The following is a 16,368-nucleotide window of genomic DNA, read 5'->3' on the forward strand; positions in this document are numbered from 1 at the left end:
CTTTTGATAATACAGCATAATTGGGAAGTTTAGTAGTAGCGGAGCAAATGCTGTACCACAAGGCACCCTCTCTGGGATGTCTGGGGCAGGTCTGGAAGGTTAATCTTAGGCATTCCATCCTCCCAAACGTAGGACATGCAGGCAGTTTGGAGACGGTTAATCTCAGTTTAAGGATTGGCAGGGGCATGGCCTTGAAAAGGTGCAGGATGCAAGGGAGGATTATCATTTCAAAGACTGCAGTGTGTCCCAGCCAAGAGAAGAAGTAATTCCTCCAGGCAAGTAAGGATCTCTTGGTATTGTGTAGGAGGGATTCAAAGTTGAGGTAAGCACAAGCAGAGAGTGCAGGCATCAAGCCAATCCCCAAGCACCTGATGGAGACAGTCATACAGCCAGAGGCTGTCTCTGTGGCAAAGCACAACAGCAGGGCATTCCCTACCACTCAAACTAAGCCTTCCAATTTTGTCATGTGATCCAGCTACTGGCTACCACCTGAAATTCCTACAGAAGGGGGATTAAAGCTTTACAGAAGCATTGGGGTTCCGTGAGGGTAAGTAAATTATTGTCTCTAAATGTGGACACTTTGACAGTGTCGTTTCAGAAGGAGATACTATGGATACAGGGATTATTCCTGATACTCTATAGGAGGGGGGGTCCAGAAGGAGGTCGGATAAGAGGGGGGGCAAAGGGCAGCACTGGAGTGGGTGCCACATTTGATTTGAATAGGGAAACATGGGTGATTGTTAACCATCACCTCTTCCTGGGGAGTGTCATAAAGTGTGAAGTCACAAAAAAACAAAGTATTTGAGCACCTCCAGTCCACCCTGTAGAATGTTTTTTCAGCATTCAGGGACAGGAAGACTGTGGCCCTCCCATTTCTCCTGGCCACATTGATGGGGTGAAGCGCAGGTTTGGTCTTGTTGGTAGTGTTGTGGCCTGGGTTAAACCCCCCTAATCGTATGGATCAAGTCAGACAGTAGAGCATCAATGTGATTAGCTATGACATTTGCAAGGATTTTTAGGTCTACTTTCAGGAGGGCTAACAGGGGGTAGGAGGAGCAGAGTTTGTGGTCTTCGCTCAATGTGGCTATAGGTGCAATGCAAGTCTCTGTCATGCAGGGGGATGTCTCCCTATCCTTGGTGATCAAGCTCTGTGGTTGCGAATGCAGAGACCTTTGGGTGGGTGACCGAGTTCAGAGGGAGGTTTTGAGCTGGTTGGCAATGTAGAGTCACATCACCCACCCAGACTTCCCCTATCTGTCTGCATTTCTTGACGGCCAGCAGTTTATGATCCAGTAAGTTGACTGGTTTATTGCCCCCTTCGTGGGAGCATGGTCCTGTATTGGCCAGTACATAATGTGCCCGCCAATGCCCCAGCAGAGAGTCGAGGTGACGGGGCATTTATTAAGGAGGATAAGATTGATGCATGTGCAATTGTGGTGTACTGCAGAGTAGTGGGGATAATCTATAGCTAGGCGGTGGCATGTTCGGCAAGCTTCCAGTTGTCCCAAGACTGCCATTCAGGCTCAAGCTCTGTGGTCAATTCCAGTGTCCCTCCATGTCACTGATTTGATTTGCCCTGGGAGGCTCAGCGAACAATAGTGAAGTCTCCCCTTTTTATAAGATGGCCTTCTGTAAGATCTACCCCTGTCTGAAGTGTGTCTCAGAGGAATCATTCCTAGCCCATGTTGGGTGCATAGATAAACAGAAGGCACACAGGAGCACCCTCACATGAACCATTGACCAGCACCCATCTGGCCCCCTGGACCGATGGTTATGCTCAAGGAAGGGCACTATGTGAGCAATCAGGACTGCAGCTTCTGCTGTTTTAGTGTGTGAGGAGGGGTGGTATTGTACAGAAAATTTCCAGGTTAGGAGCCTTCCTCTATCGGAGTGTAATAGGTAAGTTTCCTGAAGGAAGCAGAGTTTGTTCAGAAAGCCTATTCATTGGGTGGGGTTGTTGAGCTCCCTGAAATCATAGGTGGCTACTGTGAAGTCTGGGTCTTTCCGACCCAGCTTAGGGGAGAGCCTTGGGTGAGAGCTGAGGGACTGCCAGGGGGATTTATGGCAGTTCATTGAGAATCAGCAGGCTCGACCAGTGGCAGCTCAGTTGAAGTTTGAGTGTATGCTACACTGGTTTTCCATAGGTGCTCTATGTTTTAAATCACTGTGTCACTGGGGCCAAGGTGCTGCCCATGGCATGGCACCAGCCACCACATGGATCTGCAGAAGCAGGTAGGAATCTGAAGAGATCTTTACTGTGTAGGCAAGTTCAAGATTTGCTTAGCCTCTCTGAGGGAAACTGTTAGGTTTGTGCAGCCCTCCCAGAAACATGCAATATGAAACAGGTGGGTCCAGCAACCGTTGCATGTCATTAGAAATCAGGAAGTCCATATTAGACTTAAAAGCATGCCGTTTTACAATAGTCATGTCTGAGAGGTGTTGGAAAGGGAGATGGGTTCCCTTAAAGGAGATGTGGCCCCCTCAACGAGGTTTGACATGATTTCCTCCTTGTCTGTGAAGCACTGTATGCAGGTGAGTACATCAGCGAGGTATTTCGTGACTAGGAGGAGGAGCAGCACTCTGTGCGCTCTGTCTTTGGGGATTTCTGACCCCACGTCTTGCCCCTGGATAGCGTCAAAGAGATCAGATTAGAGCGATATTAGGGAAGATCAGTGTTAATCACAGTGGCAGTGACGCTGGGTATGAGGATATTGTTGTGGTGTGATGTGCTTTTTAAGTCCTTGCATTTCTTTTGGAGGCTAATTTGTTGGTCTTCTATTTGAAGGATACGTTGTTGTAGAGCTTTGCATTACTACGATTGCTTGTCCAATGTTTGTTTTGTTTGTGCCATGCGGTGCCCGAGGTCCTCAACATCCCACTAGAGGCCAGGGAGGTCATGCTGGAGGTCAGTTTTTATCTCCTGGGTGTTGTCCTTCATCTCTTGGACAAGTTGGAGGAGAAAATTCTTCATGAGGGATTGGTCAGCCCTCATGGCTAAAATTCCTCCTGCTGTAGCTGAAAGGGGTGTGGTGGTGTTGGTTGGCGTCGCTTTGGGATGAAGTCTGAAGTAAAGGTCTCATGAAGGATTCTTGATTGTTGTATTACCCTACCATAGTGGTAGAGTCTGGGGTGGTCTGAGAGGGAGAGAGCTGTGAGGGTGGCTTGTGCAGGCCAAAGCAGTTGGTCTGGGCATGATTGGGTGGCTAAAAGTGCAGGCATGAGCAGTCGCCCGGTCTGCCATGCAGGCAGGCTGTCTGACGGGAACCAGGATAGGGAGGAGGGTGGCTACGGATCTAGGCTCCAGGAAAAGCACATGTGGAGATGTGCCAGGGGGGTGGAGGTCTCATCCAGTCTGCAGTAACATCTGCAGATAGGGCTCCATGACCATTGGTCAGTGGGGTCAGATGTCTGCATTCTCTGGGCCAGAGAAAAATCTCTGGGCCCCGTTTATGATGGGAGGGACCAGTGCCCCCACCAGGACACCTTCAATTGAAAGGGTGCAGGCCTCACCTGGATACTGATAGCACCAATGAGGCATTCAGTGGGTGTGTTTTATGTTGGGGCTCAAGCAACCCCAGAGCCAATGTGGCACAGGGACCTGCCATCACTGGTGCTGACTGGGGCTTTCCCAGGTCCTGTCCAAGGCAGAGTTGATCAATTACTACTGTAGGCCCAAAGGCAGACTTCGGTCTGGTCCGTCAGAGGAGGGCAAGGGCGCTGGCTCTCTTGAAGTCGGGGTGCTCTGCTGTGTTGGCTCGACACTACTTACCTCAGGCGGCCACGGCGTAAGTTGAGAAGTCCAACTGGCACATTTACCAGGCTGCTCCAATACTAAATTAGTTCTTCACTGTTAGGTGTCTTCGAGCCTGAAAGAAACGACATTATACATAAAGGCTTCACCATATTATTTTTTTAGGCTGATGAATGTGTTTAGTATTTTTTTTATTCAATTCAGTGCACCTATGTGCAATGCCTTTTTATGGGAGACAAAGATTGCCGCATCTCAAAAATTCTATTGGAAGCCCAGAGTTGTCCTGATCTAATTACCCTTTTGTAAAATTGTATTCCTTTCATAGGTGAGGCGTGAAGTGGATGTGTGTGTATGTTTGTGTATCAGTGCATTCACATATGTGTGTAGGAGAGAGCTAAAGAATCCACTGTGTAATCATTTTGCAAGAGCAAAAGCTTACACTCTGGTTACTCAACCTTCAAATATACTGTATTTAAAAGTTCATAAAAATAAGATGGTTTCTATAGTCACTGATCAGTGCTGTGTCAGACAATAAAATATATATTGCATACAAATGGGACTGCCTCTGCTGAGCTTGTTTTCAGGTCTGAGGGCCCAAGTTTAAGAAATTATTTTCACTAATCAAAATCTTGACACCACTAAATTATCTGTCTAGGTGTTATACTGTTTACATGAATGTATTATGAACTTTATGCAGTCTCTAACTGTATCTTGGATGTAGCAACCTGATTAAGTAATAGCGTCAGATACATATATGCACTGCCACAAAGTTAGACTCCCGAGAAAACCGGACTTGCGTCTCATAACTTTAACACGAATCCGCATGCCTTTCCTCAGAGATATGCAATCGGTACCAAAACAACATTAAAGTCGAGAAACCATTCAATAATATTTTCCAACTAAGACCCATATGTACGAAACTTCCATTTTACATTTCCTAAATAGGGAATCGTCAGAAATCGCTATTTAGAAAATGCAAAATGGAATGTACGAAATTTGCGATTTCCTACTAGTGATTTCTACGGAGCCGCAATCTCTAATAGGAAATCGCAAATTTGGATATGCAAATCCATTCGCATAGGTACGAATGGTTTTGCATTCCAGATCTAGGCCCATAGGTACGAATGTTAAAGCATTACCAAATTTGCGATTTCCTAATAGGAAATCACAAATTTGGAAATGCAAATCCATTTGTGCCTATGGGTCGAAGGCCCTCCTTAAATATATAGGAAAAGAAAGTGGTGCTCTTGGAAAGCGTTCCTATGCCCCCGGGGTAAGTGCGCGCTCCATGACTCTGCAAAAACTGCATTTTGGTTGCCTTTCTTAAAATTGCACCTGGTTACCATTGAACTGGATTTGATGGTAATAGAATTTCCTAAATGCCCATTTCACATTTAGGAAATGGTATGTACATGCGGTTTGGAATTGTAAACAGGAAATCCCTATTTGCGTTTTTGTATTTTGGTAGTCGCAAAATGTGATTTCTACTGGGTAGAAATCACAGTGTGGGATGCCAAAGAGCCTTTTTGTACATTTGAAAAGTGAGTTTTGCATTTCTTAATGGGCCGAAATTGCTATTCGACCTGTTAAGAAATGCAAAATCTGTTTGTACATTTGGGCCTAAGTAAGCAAAAGTATGAAATGTTTAATGAGTAAAACAAGATGAAAAAGATAAAAATTGGAAAAGGGGATCAAGATATATAATTTTTGGAGAAAAGTCCACAAACCTAAACAGGAACAATGAAGACATAAAATTAGGGGTGTGCTAAATAAACATAATTTTCTTTCGCGCACAAATAGTGCAAAAAACACTGTTGCTACTCACATTCTGGGTGTTTGTGTTGTTTCTACACTCTATATATACTCTGCCACTATAATTTTGTCTTGAACTGGCATAATCTTGTAACTTCTAAAATTTCGTATATCAAGTGTACCACAAAATTCCCGATATTACATGAATTATACAGTGTAATTTAAATTTCAGATGGGACTACATTAAAGTTAATGTTAATCTACCTCTAATGTAAATCTATTTGTATTAACAAAAGTTATGTTATGTTATGTTATACTGAGAAGATTTATAGAGCGCATAGCTGCAGCAACATAGTGACTTCCCAGTGCTGGCCTACAAAACACACACTGCAGATACCTGCACCCCAAGAATGGCAGAGAGACTAGATAAAAAAGTCATTTCCTAAGCGACTTCCTAAAAATAAAATGATTCTAAGTGTTTCTAATAGTAAGAGGAAGTGCATTCCAGAGAAGAGGCCAGGGCTCGGAAAGACCGACCCCCCACTTTGGCTCTCCTCACTCAGGGAACTGTGGTCAGATTGAGGTTGGCAAAGTGCAGGGGACGAGCAGGGCAAAAAGATGAGATGAGATGGCTCAAAATGGGAACCACCTGCCAATAGAGAATTATATGGGAAGTGCAGAGTTTTCAAATGAATACACTTCTCCACAGGGAGCCAGTGCAGAAGACCGGAAGCAGAGCATGACTTCAGGAGGGAAAAGAGCAGCTTATCAGCAGCATTTTGGGCATACTGCATTTTATTTATGACTGATTAATTGGCACCTGAGTATAGCGTATTGCAGTAGTCCAAATAGGACACTACAACCGCCTGGATGATAGTTTGGCAGGCACGATGATCAAAAAAAGCCCAGAATTGGTTAAAAGCATCTCATGAGACCAAAACAGGTGCCAGCAACCAGTTTGGCTTTAGCCTCAAAGCCGGGGGCTATCCATTTAAACTCCTTCATTATTGATACAAGACTTTGGTTTGGGGGAGGCCCGAGGGAAGAAGGCCACAAGCGATCATCCCAGAAGAGAGTTTGTTTGCCTAGGAGAAGAATCTCAGACTTATTAGCAATAAGGCATCGACTGTTGTTTGCTATCCATTCTGCCACTGCAAGAATACCTTTTTGAAACTTGGTCCTGTCTTGCGATAGATATTGAAAGTACAAACTGAGTATCATCTGCATGCAAAATCAACATAAGCCCTACAGATTTCACAACCTGAACTAATGGCTGGACGTATATGCTAAACAATGTGGGGCTTAATGACAAACCCTGAGAGATGCCATACTGGAGCTCATGGAGGTGAGAGCTAGCCAACGGAGAGATGACCTGAAAGGAGTGCTCGGAAAGGAAGGAGGCAAACCAAGATAGCATGATGCCTCCTATACCAATATTGTGCAGACAAACAAGTAAGATTTGATAAGACACTGTATCAAACCCAGTGCTTAGGTTGTTGAGCAGGATCAAGGCAGATGATCTGCCTTCGTCCCAAGCACTACATATGTGCTCAGAGGCTGCCAGTAGTACAGTTTCCGTGTTGTGTACAGGTTGGAAGCCATTTTGAGAGGTGTCCAAGATGCAGTTACCCTTTAACAAGCTGGTTAGGATGAGATTGACCTACCGCTCAGTAACCTTTGGAAGAAAGGGGAGGTGGGAAATAGGATGGAAGTTTTTAGGCTTGGAAGCATCTAAGGATGGTTTCTTAAGAAGCGGGATTCATTCAGCATGCCAGGTACAGAATCGGTGGACAGAGAATGATTACCCAGTTCTAAGCTGGGAGGAAGCAGCTGGTCCTGAAGTTTAATAGAAATATCAGGATAAAAATATCATCAAAGCATTGTCTGCTGCTGACATCACAGTCTAGCCACAGAGATGGGCAGAAGGAAGTGCCTCAATCTTATTTGAAATGTAGTCCGCTTATTTATCGCAGTGTGCGTTAGAGTCTGCAATCTGGTCAGGTGGGAGCCCAGGTTTCGTGAGGCTGTTCACCAGCTGAAGATTTCTTTAATCAGGATCTTACTGCTTTTAATTTTGCTAGCATAATATTCTGCTCTGGATTTCATGATCAATAAGACTTTTAAAGTGGGGTCTTTTGATCTCCTTCAAGAGTATTCTAGAGCCTCGCAATCCTTCTTTTCAGTGATGAGGGCCTCACTGAACCAAGGGGCAGTGGGTCTCTTCCACACAGAAACCCGCCTAACTGGAATAAAAGTATCTAAGTGATGGATAAGCCAACAATCCAGAGTGGAGTTAGCATTCTCAACACCGGGGGGCAGCCGAAGGCGACTAGCACTAATAAACTGGCCAAATTCTTTAAGCTTGAGCCAACACCATGGACGTGTTAAAGAATATTCTGAGGATGGTATCGTCTCTTCCTTACAAGGAAGGAGAATGATAAAAGGGATCAAAAAGTGGTCGATCCACAGCATAGGAAGGGGAGCTTCAGCTTGTAGGGTGTTGACATTGTAAAACACCAGGTCAAGAAGATGACCGGCGGAATGTATGGCCCCCGCCAAACGTTGAGTTAGCTGCATAGCAGCAAGATCATCAATGAAATTGGCAATATCGCTATCCTGGGTAGACTCTAGATAGAGCCGGAGGGCCAGAGGAAGCTGAAATTTGCCATTATGACAACCAGAGGTGTGATGAAATGTATTAAAGCCTCCTTGAAGGCTTTGGAGGGACCTGGGGGGCGATAGATTAACAGGCCATAAAAGGTGAAACTTTTAGTTAGGGAGATGGTGAAGAGAGCACTTTTACAGTCAGTAATGGTGCACGGAGACAGCCTACAGGTGTACATATCTCTATAAAACATGGCAATGATGTGGCCTCTGCCACTTGTTCTATTGAAATTCTTTAACTGGTAGCTAGAGGGAAGTGCCAAGGCAGGTTCTGTAACTGAGAACTGGGCAAGCCAGGTCTCTGTGAGAAATAAAACATTCAGAGCCTTGTTATGAATGCAATTGTAGATATCAGCATGATGTTTAACCAGGGACCAACAGTTAATGTGGTAAAGCTTGTATTTCATGAAAAGGGTATATGATTGGCAAGCTTGAAGAGGTAGCTTGCTAATAGACCCAGATGGAGAGATCTTAAAACCCCAGGACCTGCAAGGAAACACAGGTTCCTCTAAGGCCCAGATCTGTGAGCAGCAGTGCTGCGAAGAGACTCTGAATGTATGAAGTTCAAGGGAAGAGTAGACTAGCCTGCAGGAGCCAAAAGGGGCAAAGCGACTGGCCAGTGGTGCATCCAGGGGTGGACAGGTGCAGGCGGGCTTGCCTGTGGCTGTACGTTCATGCTGCAGCCTTCATTAAGTAACCAGGTAGCTCTAACAGGCTCCTCCTGGCTCACTTTCCAATTGGTTCACCCTTAGCCAACTGATGTGTGACAGGTGACAAAGTGGAAGAGGCCACGGCAGTGCAAACACATACACTCCCACAGGTAACTAAAATTATTTAAAATTATTTAAAAGGAGTTTCAAAGTATACCAATAAACAAACAAAGGTTGCCACTGGAAGCTACTTTTGCAAAAAAGGAAAACTAATTAACCTCAAACTGCTCTGCCTCACGTACGTTGAGAGGCAGGATAAGTTACTGTGTCGGAAGTTGCACACAAATACCTCTCTCCTTTTTGACCTCCATGGGGAGAAAGCTCTCTTCATCCCTGCTCCCATAGGGCCACAGCCATAGTCCAGTTCATCTTCCGAGTTTCCCTCTTCTCTGAGGAATTGTCAGATTTCAGTCCCTCTTGCTACAGCCAAGAATCCCAATGTGATCTTTGTCATGCTTAAGCTCACACTGCTAGGGACAGATAGGAGTGGGAGGCTGGCTCAATCTCTTTTTCCAACCATGAGTCTATCACAGGTCCTAGTGACCACTGATGTATTATTTCTTTTGAAACAATTGCATTCTTACACTATATGTCCTTGGGCCCACTGGAGCAAGGCTAGGGCTAAATGGGGCCAGCTTAGTTAGTGACACAGAGCCCCACTTGTTTAAATACAATGAGAGGCTCAATGCCCAAGCCGCAGCATGAAACCAAATGAAAGTAGGTATGTAGTGAAGCCAGTGTGCAGTAGTTCCATCTCCAGATTTGCGTTGACACATTTGTCTCCCTCTTTTTCTTTATGTGAGAGGACAACAAAGGTACAAGGAATAGGAGAGGAGAAAAATGAGGGAAGGTGAGGGAAAAAGAATGAGAAGGAAAGAACAAGGGAAGATGAAATAGAGCACATGAAAGAAGAGATGGGCATTAGAGAGAGCAGAAAAGGCAGGTGAAAGATGGAGCCGAATGGAGAAGGAGAAAGGTGGAGAGGAGAGGTGGTGAAAGGGAGAGAAGTCCGGGATGAACAAAAGGAGGGAATAGTAAATGGTAGGGTAGAAGTTGCAATAAAAGTAAGGAGAAGGCAGAACGAGATGGGGAAAGGGACAGAAGGGGAGGAAAGAGGAAGAGAAAATAGGAAGGAAGAGGACAAGGCAGAATAAGAGGGGAAGAGGGAAAGACACAATCATAGCAGTGGAGGTGGCAAACAACAGAGATAGAATGACCATAAGAGGAGGGAGAACAAAGGGAAGGGTTAGAAAGGACGGATAAGAAATGGAAGGAGGTAGAAAGTGGAGACAGGAGGGTAGGAGAGATGGGGGGAAACAGTAGGGAGATAAGATGTAAGAAAAAAGGGATGAGAATTGAGGGATCCTGGCTTTTGAGCCATATTAAGAAACAGGGAGAGAGAGACAAAATAGTTTTCATGGTGACTATAACATCACTGAGAAAGGTTAATGAATTACAGGTATCTTTATTTACAAATACATTATAGTTTTACATTGATGAGAATACACAGTAAATGTTTACCTAAGGTGGTTTCAGCATTTCCCATCTGACAGAATTAACAACTGCTTGTTTTCTTCAAAAACACAAACGTATGACTAATATGACTGAAATACTACTACATACCACATATGTTGGAAGAGTAGTCATAAACAATGGCGAATGTACAATATTAATAAAGAAAAGGCAGCTGTTTTTGTGTTTGATGCCTTTCAAAGTTAAGGGAGGGCTACAGTTGTTAGATGGATTTTAGGGACTAATTGACAGATACTTCTTAACTTTTCTCGCAAACCACATTTAGCTGGGAAGAAAAATGCTACCACACTACCATATGTATGAAGTGTTTCCTCAGGTGTCATATGTGAAGCATCTTCATAGTCAACTATATTTACCAGCAGTAGACTAGACTGTACTCTGATATTGACTCAGATATTTACTGACTCTGGGAGGTAGCAGGGAGTCACACTATGTTAACATCTGTATTTGCTACTACTCGCTTTTACTACCCCCATTCTTAAGACAGATACAGGTATAAGGTTGAGGCCCAGCACGTAAATCTAGTGTAGGTTTGCACTGCAAAAGAAATTGGTTGCTAGTCTGAAACAACAGTTTTTCTGTTGGAACAGTTCTAGATTCACATGCAACCCTTCCACCTTCCAAGTGTACCTTAATAATGTGCTGCCTGGAGGGAATACTAACTCTGACCATTGTCATAGATCTGTCCTTCCACTTCCACTGTGAGTGGGAGAAAAGAAGTCTGAAGAAAATGGTAGCCACAGTGTTAGGCTTTGTGAGTTTATTGTCGGTCAAAGTCACGATGAGTCACAGATTTCGGCTGTGGCTGATAGATAAAGGTTCATATTTAATCATGTGTTTGGACCATTGAGAAGATGGCTGAATAACACACATCATGTTAACTGCAATATTTCAAGCAGTAAAACTAAATTGTTACAGGTACGTAACTAGTTTATTGCCTTATCTATGTGAATCAGTTATGTCAACAATCTTTTCCTTGATTAGGACAATGTGTACCTCAGTATTATTCAGTAAACACATTCAAGGATAGTTCAAAGTAAACGTACTGTAATTATATGTTCTATTGTTCCTTGATATTGTAAAAAAAAGTGAAGAAGAAATACCTGGTAGAAATACTGATAATATGATGGCAGGCATTACGTAAGCACTGTTTGGTTAGACTGTGTTGTGCCCCCTTAAACCGAATATAACAGAGCCTCGTGTCAATGATTGAAGTATTCCTTTTATTTATCAACTATGTATTTTATATATATATATATATATATATATATATATATATATATATATATATATCAACACTCGTGAGGCGTGGTGACTCCGCTCCTGAATGCCGGTGGTGCCGAATATATAACGCGCGCCTCTGCGCCTATAAACAAACACTTTCTTCTTGCTTCACAGAAGATCGGCACTGTAGGAAAGTAGACTCTTTCTAGCATGGTTACCCCCACTGTGCTCATAGTTTATGCTTATGCTCTCTCTGCTTTTAAATTTGTCACTGTAGGCCAGTGACTACATTTACCAATTTTATTTGGCACACTTGACCCCCCTTATAAGTCCCTAGTATATTGTAGCTAGGTACCCCGGGCATTGGGGTTCCAGGAGATCCAAATGGGCTGCAGCATTTCTTTTGCCACCCATAGGGAGCTCAGACAAAGCCTTACACAGGACTGCTATTGCAGCCTGCATGAAATAGTGCACACACTATTTCACAGCAATTTTCACTGAACTTAAGTAACTTATAAGTCACCTATATGTTCAACCTTCACTTGCTGAAGGTTAGGTGCAAAGTTACTAAGTGTGAAGGCACCCATGCACTAGCAAAGATGCCCCCACATAGTTCAGGGCCATTCCCCTGGACTTTGTGAGTGCGGGAACACCATTACACGCGTGCACTTCATATAGGTCAATACCTATGTGTAGCTTCACAATGGTAACTCCGAATATGGCCATGTAACATGTCTAAGATCATGGAATTGTCCCCTCATTCCAAATCTGGAATTGGGGAGCCAATTCCATGCATCCTGGGGGCTCCACCATGGACCCCCAGTACTGCCAAAGCAGCACGCTGAGGCTTGCACTGCAGCTACAGCTGCTGCCACCTCACAGACCGTGTTCTCCCCTCCTGGGGTCTGGGCAGCCCAGACCCAGACCCAGGAAGGCAGAACAAAGCATTTCCCCTGAGAGCAGGGTGTTACACCCTCTCTCTTTGGAAATATGTGTTACAGGCTGGGGAGTCTCTGGAAATGCTTTGAAGGGCACATATGGTGCCCTTGTTGCATAAACAAGTCTACACCGGTTTAGGGACCCTTTCTCCCCTGCTCTGGTGGGAAACTGGACAAAGGAAAGGGGAATGACCACTCCCCTGTCCATCACCACCCCAGAGGCGGTGCCCAGAGCTCCTCCAGTGTGTCCCAGACTTCAGCCATCTTGCTTTGTAAGGTGTGGGGACACTCTGGAGGGCTCTGAGTGGCCAGTGCCAGCAGGTGACATCAGAGACCCCTGCTGATAGGTCCATACCTGATAAGGTAGCCAATCCCCCTCTCAGGGCTATTTAGGGTCTCTCCTGTGGGTTCTCTTCAGATTCTGCTTGCAAGTTTCCTTCAGGAATCCTCTGCAACAACTTCAGCATCCTCTGACCTTGAATCAACCACAGCCTGCTCCAAGAAACGCTGTACCTGCAACAAAGTGTCTGCAAGAGACACTTTTCTTCAGGAACCTCAGCTCCAAGTCAGCAACTGCAACAGTTTCCATGGTGTGCATGCTCTGGGCACTCCCTGTCTTCATCCTGCACCAGAAGGACCAAATAAATCTCATGTGGAGTGACAGAGTCACTCCCCTGCTCCAAGCAGGCCCCTTCCAAGGCGACAACCTGTACCCTTGGACTCCTCTCTCAGCAACGAGCGTGCTCCTAAGGACACAGAGGGTGGACATAATCGACATAGACTGTCCTGAGGTCCTGCTGATGCAATTTGGAGGAGGTAAGACCTTGCCTTCCCTGAGAACAAAAGTACCCCTGGGTAGTGTGTCTTCCTCACCTCCTGAGGCCTCTGTGCACTCTTTGCAAAATTCCTTCATCATGCACAGCCTGGCCCAGGTCCCCAGCAATCCACCCTGTGATGCTGAACTCGCTGAGTTGTTCTCCGGCGGCGCGGGACCTTCTTTTGTTGTGTTGCATCAACCGTGTTTTGCACCTCCTTTGAACCCAGATCCTGCAGCTTCTGGGGGTGCTGGCTGGCATCCTGAGGGCTCTCTGAAGTGCTGAGAGTACCCTCTTCCTTCTCACACAGAGTTGAGCCCCCCAGGTCCCTCCTGGGTCCATCAGCGCCATGTTAATGAAAAATGCACTTTTACCGTAGCCAAGGCTTGTTGGTGCCTTCGAACACGAAATCTCATCTGCAATGATCTTCACGCCGTGGGACATCTCTTGCATTATGCAGGAACCTGCTGGCATCATCCTAGGGTGCATTTCTGCAGTCTTCAACTAACCAGGGACTCTTCTTTTGCACCATCTTCTGGGTTGGCAGGGGCTCCTGTCCTTCCTGGAACTTCTTTCGACTTCTGGACCTGGTCCCCTTCCTTTGCAGATCTTCAGGTCCAATAATCCAGCAGTTGTTCTTTGCAGACTTGGTTGGCTGCTGCAAAATCCCCAAAACGAGGTGTAGTGTGTCCTTAGGAAACCTGCAGTACTTTACACCTGCTTTTCTGACTCTGGGGTGGGGTAATTTACTTACCTTTACTGTATTCTTACTCTCCCAGCGATTCTGCACACACTATACTTGTCTAGGGGGGAATTTGTGATTCACATTCCACTTTTTTAGTATATGGTTTGTGTTGCCCCTATACCTATTTTCTCCCATTGCATTCTATAGGACATCCTATTGTTTGCATTGCTCTGTGACTATATACTTGTCTAATTTTGGTGTCTAGTGTATATATTGTGTATCATACTTACCTCCAGAAGGAGTATTGTCTCTAAGATATTTTTGGTACTGTGTCACCCAAATAAATACCTTTATTTATGGTGACACTGAGTATTGTCTTTACTTTTGTATAAGTACTGTGTAACTATAAGTGGTATTGCATGAGCTTTGCATGTCTCCTAGTTCAGCCTAAGCTGCTCTGCTATAGCTACCTCTATCACCCTAAGCTGCTAGAACACTACTACATTCACTAACAAGGGATAACTGGACCTGGTGTAAGGTGTAAGTAGCCAAGGTAACCACTACACACCAGGCCAGCCTCCTACAGGCACTCCAACGCAAATTATAATAGACTTTATTAACGGTTCACAGGAAAGCGTTTTGGCATTGCTGCCTTCGTCAACCTATCACCCGCCATGTTTGTTTGCTATTTATGACATCACATGATCGTATCGACGATATTCCTAATTGAACTACATTATTATTTAAACTGAAAATAGCATCATTTCATTATAAATCTAATTCAAGATATATACAATGCATTGTATAACATTTTGCTCACAATCGGAAATTTTCACTCGTGAAAAGGACTATAAGCGCACATAATGACCAGGATAGTTACATAATGTATAAACAAAAATATAAATATTTTCACTGCCAAACCCAATATCAAACCATTATTATTAATCAATGGCTCTAATAATCACATTGTTTGAAATGAAATAACATCATTGCCCTGCTTTATATACCATTCCACTCACAATGTAACATTTCCTTCATGAGGGGGACCAAAGTACACATAATAACCCGGATGGTTACAAAATTAGACCATCAGCCGATCAGTGCTAAATATAGGCATTAATAGTAAGAACCACAGTGTCAAAATACATGATTTTAAAAAAATATACGTCATTTTCATGCCTCATTATAATTACTAATTATGTTAATCACACATAATACTGAATATCATCCCAGTGGGCTCGCTTTGTGGAAATTGCGATCCTCTCACAAGTTTTGGATAAAATATCCTATAAACAAAGACCTTCAATATATAATGCTACATATGGCCCATCTCAACCTACAATCAAAATTGAATACATCTTTAGCCAATAATTTTCTCACAGTTTTTCTCTTGCGAGGGAATTAAAATATAAGTCATTGTATCATATGTGGGGTATATTATATTAACGAGTAATTTTAACAATTTAAATGTATATACAATTCCTCACTTTTGTTCACTCCATGTGGTTCCTTTGTATCAAATGCTAATATATACCTTGATTCTAAAATCCTCAATTTCTTTTCTGGATCTCCACCTCTTGCATCCTTTAAAATACCATCAATTACACTATATTTGAGATCCTTTGCATCCCCTCTTTGTACTTCATGAACATGTCTTGCCGCTATTTATATAATATAATTAAGCCTGCCTCTAAAGAATGAACAGGTATGTTTATTTACTTTACCAGTGTTCTGTAACCTGTGGACGTGGATATGAAATGCGTGTCGTGAAATGTATCGCAGGGACATACGGTGCTCATGTGGATGACAGAGAGTGTAATGCTGCTTCCCGTCCAAGAGATAGCCAGGTAAGTGAAACATCTGCTCGCTATCAGAATTGTCTTTTAAACAGTGTAATAGCAATGAGGTAACAATCCTTCCCATTCTGCAGTTACTGTCTCAGACGTCCCAGCAGCCAATCACATAACCTTTCAAAAAATACTTCTATTTCTAAATCTACCCTCCAATGGAATGTTCCAAATAAATTCCAAGACATCTTCCCTCAAACACATCGACTCACTTCACAATCTGAATCAACATTTCACTTTCACAACGTTCAGCAAAGGGAGCTCCCTGCACTTAGCTTTCTTCCTCGTAAACATAATGCATACTCACAGCCAATGGTATTGGGCTATTTGTACTAAATAGACTTTATGTTAACCTCTGCGCCAATTTAGGTTCATTCGAAAGGACTAATGAAAGCTGCAATGCTGTGAAGAGATAATGAAAAAACTTTAAATGTAATTCTGTTTCAGCA

The 16,368-nt window shown here is 43.9% G+C and overlaps 1 protein-coding gene across 1 annotated transcript in view; it reads left to right on the forward strand.

The window, feature by feature from the left end:
- ADAMTS20 (ADAM metallopeptidase with thrombospondin type 1 motif 20) overlaps window positions 1–16,368 on the forward strand; it is a 1,292,194-nt gene that overhangs the window by 827,326 nt on the left and 448,500 nt on the right. The window contains exon 25 of the mRNA XM_069228834.1: window positions 15,800–15,919. Coding sequence (XP_069084935.1) covers window positions 15,800–15,919 — 120 coding nt within the window. The remainder of the gene's footprint in view (window positions 1–15,799; window positions 15,920–16,368) is intronic.

The sequence above is a fragment of the Pleurodeles waltl genome, chromosome 4_1 (assembly GCF_031143425.1).
Source record: "Pleurodeles waltl isolate 20211129_DDA chromosome 4_1, aPleWal1.hap1.20221129, whole genome shotgun sequence".
Classification (NCBI taxonomy): Eukaryota; Metazoa; Chordata; class Amphibia; order Caudata; family Salamandridae; genus Pleurodeles; species Pleurodeles waltl.